The sequence below is a fragment of the Cupressus sempervirens genome, chromosome 4 (genome assembly GCF_028749045.1).
Source record: "Cupressus sempervirens isolate cs-2001-9-10 chromosome 4, ASM2874904v1, whole genome shotgun sequence".
In the NCBI taxonomy this organism is placed as follows: domain Eukaryota; kingdom Viridiplantae; phylum Streptophyta; class Pinopsida; order Cupressales; family Cupressaceae; genus Cupressus; species Cupressus sempervirens.
In genome coordinates, this window is record NC_143121.1 from 321,999,250 (window position 1) to 322,005,877 (window position 6,628).

Sequence of the window (6,628 nt, forward strand, 5' to 3'; positions counted from 1 at the left end):
AAAATTCTTGTTCATCAACCCAAAACAAGTTGATAATTGTCAATGTCATGCATGGTGGGCTTGTGTCTTCCAAGGGCTTATTTGGCAACCCAGGTTCAATTCTATAAGAGATTTGTATCCTCAAGCAACAAATGCAACTGCTAGGAAAGGAAAGGGAGCAACTTAGCAAAACTTCTAGAGGGTAGCGAACATTGGGCCAACATATTGATAAACTTTCAGAGGTTATTGGGAATGTAGAAGAAGTGAAAAATCTCATGCATAAGATACCACTGCTTGAAGAAAAACAAAGGGTGATGGATAAAGAGATAAATAGCATTCAGAGGAAGGTGTCAAAACTGGAAGCTGGGCAATTGGTATAAATTGTTCAAACAGCTCATGGACAATGTGAGTAACCTCTTGAAGAGGAATGAGATTGACAAAGGCTAGGACTCCCCTTCGAGGGCAAAGATTTAGGGACCAAGAAAACATACCCATTATCACTCTAAGAAGAATGAGGAATTTAGTAAGAAGGACAAGGTGAAGGCTATTGCTGAAAATATGCAAACTCTAGTGGACCAGGCTGTTCACCTCATAAAGACTTCTTAGTTGGTCGGTTGTTCTTTTGCTGTACTTTAGCTATTTTTTCTAGCTTTGTCTTGTGTGACCTCATGAATATTTTTGTTGAAGGTATGTCTCATGTTTTTCCATGCTTTTGTTCTCTGATGTTCTTTTCTTTTGTTTATCTCTAGACTTCTATTATTGTAAAGGTTTTGGGTCCTTTAAAACCTGTTTTTACTTAATCAAAACACCACTAGTGCCTACATAGATATGACCCCCATAGACTACTAAACATGAACTTGTCCTATCTTTCTCACCACGTTATTTCTTCATTCCACCTCATGTATACCTCTTCTAGTCACTTCAACATGAAACCATTGTGGTAAAAGAAAATTGATTAAGGTCGTGAATAAATATTTGAGCATAATCAATTTGAGTTCAAAGTAGAAATCAGATGAGTTTTTAAAGTAAAGCTTCAAGTTCAAAATTCAAATTGACAAGAACAATGAAAGAAAAGACAACAAAAAAACACAATAATCTTGTTTGCTGTTATTTGTGGACATTTTTTAATTATCATTTTCTAACAATATTCATTTTTTCTATTATTACTTATTGTTTTACATAATGTTTACCTTTTTAATATTATAAATATATCTATTTTATCTTAATTTTATTAGAAAACTATATTTAAAAATATCATTCACACATTTCTATTAATGTTACAATAGAAGATGTTTGATTGTTTAGCAAACAAATTTTCATAAAAGGAAAAAAAAATTCACATGGTAAAAAATAAAAATTACATCTAGTAATTTTGCTTTATAAAAAGTAATGGAATAAATAAACTTAAGAGTTTTATTATATTTTATAATTAAAAAAATCTTCACTTAATATTTAGAAGAAATAATTATTTTTTAAAAAATTATAAAAAATTATGAGAACTATTAGAATTTAATAATAATTATTCAACATTCAAGGATTAATATAGATTAAAATTAATTATAATAATATTCATATCTTGAAAGATAAAAAAATAATATTATAAAATATTGAAAAATATATATCTCTTTTATGAGACTTTGTATTAACATACATAGAACCACTTGATTAACATGTTCAAAATTAATCATATTCACGTCTCCTTTTCACAAGGAATTTCAAATACATAATCATGTGACAACATTATAAGATATGAGTAGCAAATGTTGGAGTTTATTTCATCTATTCACAAAAGACTATCAAGATATAAAGTAAGAACTTTTTTCTGCGGGGGTGGGGGGAGTGTCGGGGGGTTGGTGAGGGGGAGGGGCTTAGGATGTAGATGTAGACCAGCTTCCCCTATTTCCTAGTTCTGTGGCATTCATATTTCCTTCATTATTAATAAAAGGTGAGATATCTATAGGAAATTGAAAAGCTCTGGGGGCGCCAAGAAATGCACCACTAATTGTATGTAATCTATCAACTACCTCTATCATATTAGGTCGCTCTTGAGGTAATTCCCTTGTGCAAAACAACCCAATTTGTATAGTCTGGCTAAGACACTCCATTGCCATTGATGTCTCTGATTCATGAGCTTCAATAAGAAGGCTATTATCCACCACATGTGAAATTCTATTTGGAAAATGCATTTCTACCCACTTTCGTAGGTTGATTCCTTCCCTAAACATATCATTTGTTGGTCTCTTCCTTGTCAGCAACTCTAAAAGTAAGATTCCATAGCTGTAAACATCTCCTTTTGTACTCAAAATCCTACCTATTCCATACTCTATAGTAACAAATAAACTAGAATTAATTGTTGTAAATCGTATGAAGAATTCAATCATTTACAAGATAAACATCGAAAAGTAATGAAATATAAAGAAAAAATAATAAGAAAATTATACCTGGTGCAATGTATCCAATAGATCCTTTAAGTGCATTTGTAGAAGCCAAGGAATCTACAGAATTGCCAAAAATAAGTTTGGAAAGGCCAAAATCGGCTATGTATGAAACCATATCATCTCCTAGTAGGACATTGTTGGGCTTGAGGTCACAATGAATCACTTGAACAAAACAATGATGATGAAGATATGCCATTCCTTGTGCTATCTCTGTTGCTATCCTTATTCGATCATTCAAATTTAGTCTGCAGTTGCCCCCTTCACTAGGATGTATCCATCTCTCTAAACTTCCATTTGACATCAATGGAAGAATTAAGGCTTTAAAATCGAGGTTGGAGCATGTTGAAATGATTTTTATTATGTTGCGGTGTCGAACTCTCTTTAATACATTGCATTCTCTACTAAAATTTTGGTGATCCTGTTCATCTTGCAACTTAAGAACTTTAACAGCAACATCTCTACCATTATTTAAAATCCCTTTATAAACTGACCCAAAACTACCAGTTCCTAAAAGATTTTCATCACTGAACCCACTAGTAGCATCTATAAGTTCTTGATATGAAATTTTTGGAGGCCATAATTTGAGAGCAGGGATATTGGAACCTTTGCATGATTTATAGGAAAATGCTACCAGTAGAAGAGACACAATAAAAATTACAATCCCAACTACAACTGGAATTATTACCTTTCTTGAAATTGATGGTTGTTTGTGTTTGGGAGGAGAGCATGGTGGCAAATTTATCCACCCACCACAAAGTCCAAGATTTCCCGTAACTTCTGAGGCATCAAGTGTTGCGAGAGCTCCTCCCCTTGGGACCTCCCCAGTTAACCTATTTGATGAGAGGTTGAAATGTTTGAGCATTTTCATCTCTTTAAAAGCTGCTGGTATCATACCTGACAAATTATTACAAGAAAGATCCATGTACAATAGATTTTGTAGATCTGCCAATGATGCAGGGATTGGACCCTCAAATTCATTCGTAGAAAGATTTAGATACTCCAATGCCCTGCAGCTTGCTAGTGCTCCAGGAATGACACCTGATAAATTGTTTAGAGAAACATCTATGGCTAAAACCATAGCCATTTTGCTCATTTCCAAAATAGAACCTTGCAGAGAATTTGCAGAAACGTTGAAATAGAACTGGAGATTTTGAAGACCTGCGACATCAGGAGGAATATTTCCCACTAGTTTGTTGTGTGCCAAGTCGATCAATTCTAGAGTCTTGCATCTACCTAAACTGGCAGGTATTTTCCCCGAGAGGTGATTGTGATGAAGATAAAGCATTCTTAGTTGTGAAAGGTTGCCAAGAGTATCTGGAATTTTTCCTGATAGAATATTTTCCTCAAGTGACAACAATCCGAGTCTTTTTGATTGGCCAAAACTTTCTGAGATTCTTCCCTCCAAATTGTTTGTGGCAAGTGATAATCTTTCCAGATTTTGAAGTTTTCCAAATGTAGATGGAATGGTCCCATTGAATCGGTTTGTTGCCAAGCTTACTGCTGCTATATTTGTGAGGTTTCCAATCTCCTCTGGTATGCTTCCCTCGATTTCATTTGACTCTACTGATAAAAAAAAGAGTGAATATGAAAGGCGGCCAACTGAAGTAGGCAAGATGCCCGTGAGATAATTAGATCCCAAATCAAGAGCTACCAATCTGGAGCAATTAGTTAAGAATGTTATAATAGACAAACCACTGCTTCCACTCACAAAATGGTTTCTCTGCAAAGTTAAATGTCTCAGCCACTGCAATTTCCCAACTTGGAGAGGCACTGTGCCGCTGAGTTGGTTTTGCCACAAAGACAACACTTGCAGTTGAGTCCAATTACCCACCAAGCTCGATATATCTCCAGTTAGATGGTTTGCCCCCAAGTACAATTCTTGCAACTCTGATAGCCTTTTAAGGAACTCCCCCCAGGGAATCGGGCCTTCTAAGCTGTTCTGATTTAGCGCCAATACTTGTAGATGAGTGCAATTGGAAATGGCCGCGGGGATCGATCCTGTCAAGTTGTTGATGTTAACAAGCAGCCAGTTTAGCTGAGTAAGCATACCCAAGGCAGCAGGAATATCGCCTATGAGTCTATTTTCGCTCAAGTCCATGATAATTAAGGAGGACAGGTTTCCAAGGAAAGCTGGGATTATGCCTGTCAATTTATTTCGTGCTAATTCTATGGTTTCCAAATTTGAAAGAAGATCAAATTCAGACGGAATGCTTCCACTTAAATTGTTATAGGACAACCCAAGCACTCTCAAGCGAAAAAGCCTTCCAATCTGGTATGGAATATGGCCCTGGAAGCTATTATTTTCTAGATCAAGAACTCTAAGGAAGGAAAGGTTTCCTAGGAAGGGAGAGATTGGGCCATATAATCCCATACCAGTGAGATTCAAAGAAACCACGCGCTGTCTGCGAGAAGAGCAGGTGATGCCAGTCCACTCGCAGAAGGTGTGATTGGGAGACCAATCGAGCAAGGAATTATATGGGTCCAAAAGCAGAGAAGTCTTGAAATCATTCAGAGATTCCTGATCGGAATAATTAGAAGGCTTTGGCAGATGAACAGAAGAAGCAGTGTAATCATCAGAGAACCAGAAAAACAGTAGCAAACTAATCATCATCTTCATTCTCAGCCTGGTCTTCGAAAACACCCAAAAAAATATTCTGAAAGAATGAAAGGTGTTAATGGTTGGGTTCAATTTTATACGGCAGCGCGTGGGTTCCCTAAATTTATTTTATTGAAAGATAAAACCTCACTGTCTCCGTGGAAGACGTAGGTAATTACGACACTGGATAACATCACATTTCTAAATTAATTATTTAATTAAATTATATTTTATAAAACTATTATTTTATTTATTTCTTATATAAATTTAAATATTCAATTTTCCAATTCTAAAATTATATATTTCAAGATATTTAATTCATTTTTGTTGAACTTTTATATGAATTGCACATGTGAAATATAGTTTAATATAGATTTTGACTAATATTTCTTATTAGACTCATATTTCAAATTTTAATTAACTTCAAACAATTTTTTTAAAGCTAAACAAAAGTAGAGCCATTAGTGCTAGACATCACTAAGATGAAAGAAGTCACAAAGACCTGTTTTCTTCACTAGTCTTATAATAAAATTTAGCATTATTTATTTATTTAATATTATCTTATATAGATTAGGAAAATACATTTAAAAATATATATATTTGTTATTGTTCTTATAATTTATAAATCTATTTTACTTATAAAAACTGCTAAAGTTTTATCAATATTTGAAAGATAAAATATTATCATTTATATATAAATATATAATGATTTATTATTTTAAAAATATTTATTAAAAATTATTAAAAAATTATTTATATAAAAATATTATGAAGATATCAAAATTTCTTATTCATTAAAATATTTTTATTATCTATAGTTTAGATTAAAAAGAAAAAGCATGCTTCGAGGGACACCATAGCTAACATAAAGAAAATGAGACAAAAAATCAAATGGAGAAAATCTAGCAAGGAATTAAGCCAAAAAGCTAGCACACTAGAATGGGATGAAGCCAAATCTTTCATTGAAGTGGATATATCATATTAACAAAATTATTTCTATTGTGGAAGGCCACCCTTAAATATCAGAAAAATTGCAGTTTTGATTATTTAACACTTTTTTTAGTCTATGAATCATTGTATAATATTTAAACCATTACAAAAGACTTAAATAAAATTAGATGAAATTGGTAATTCTTCACAACTGAATGAAGAAAAGGTTTCATTTGTCATCACTTCACCAGCATATTCCAGGAGCAATACATAATTGGAAAGAGAAGGCGAATACAAAGTTAGGCCACTCACTCATATCATTTGAAATTTTCTTTTGCGTAAAGGATAAATATTTGGTGCACATCATTACTTCCATCTATGAAGGATAAAGATAGGGTGCACTTCACTTTGTAACGGTTGGAGATGAGTTTACTTCATCTTCTACGCATGAAGAAAAGTTACCTAACTTCGCCAACACAACCCTAAAGTTCCACAGATGTCTATTCATGCCTTTGTAAATACTTGACATTATGTTTGGTTGCATGAAGAAGATTAATACATACAAGTGTCAGTTTTCAAGTTGTAGCATTTATCATCACAAGAGTTTTAAAACTGCAATCCTTCCCAACTCAATGAGGCCCATCGATGAAAGACATGACTTGACTGACTTTGGTGAGACAACTCA

The 6,628-nt window shown here is 33.5% G+C and overlaps 1 protein-coding gene across 1 annotated transcript; it reads right to left on the reverse strand.

Annotated features, from left to right (window-relative positions):
* Positions 1-1,847: 1,847 nt before the first annotated feature.
* Positions 1,848-5,034, reverse strand: LOC149561332 (LRR receptor-like serine/threonine-protein kinase EFR). The gene is made up of 2 exons (XM_089823776.1): positions 2,421-5,034; positions 1,848-2,302 (listed from the first exon to the last, which is right to left on the reverse strand). Exons 1-2 carry the CDS (start codon positions 5,032-5,034, stop codon positions 1,848-1,850), a joined length of 3,069 nt encoding a protein of 1,022 aa, XP_089679902.1.
* Between the last annotated feature and the right edge of the window lie 1,594 nt (positions 5,035-6,628).

Excerpts from the sequence above, each read along its gene's own strand:
- LOC149561332 (XM_089823776.1), bottom strand. The coding sequence starts at position 5,034 with ATGAAGATGATGATTAGTTTGCTACTGTTTTTCTGGTTCTCTGATGAT. Across the intron at positions 2,303-2,420 it reads TATTGGATACATTGCACCAG|AGTATGGAATAGGTAGGATT; the intron begins GTATAATTTTCT and ends TTGTTACTATAG.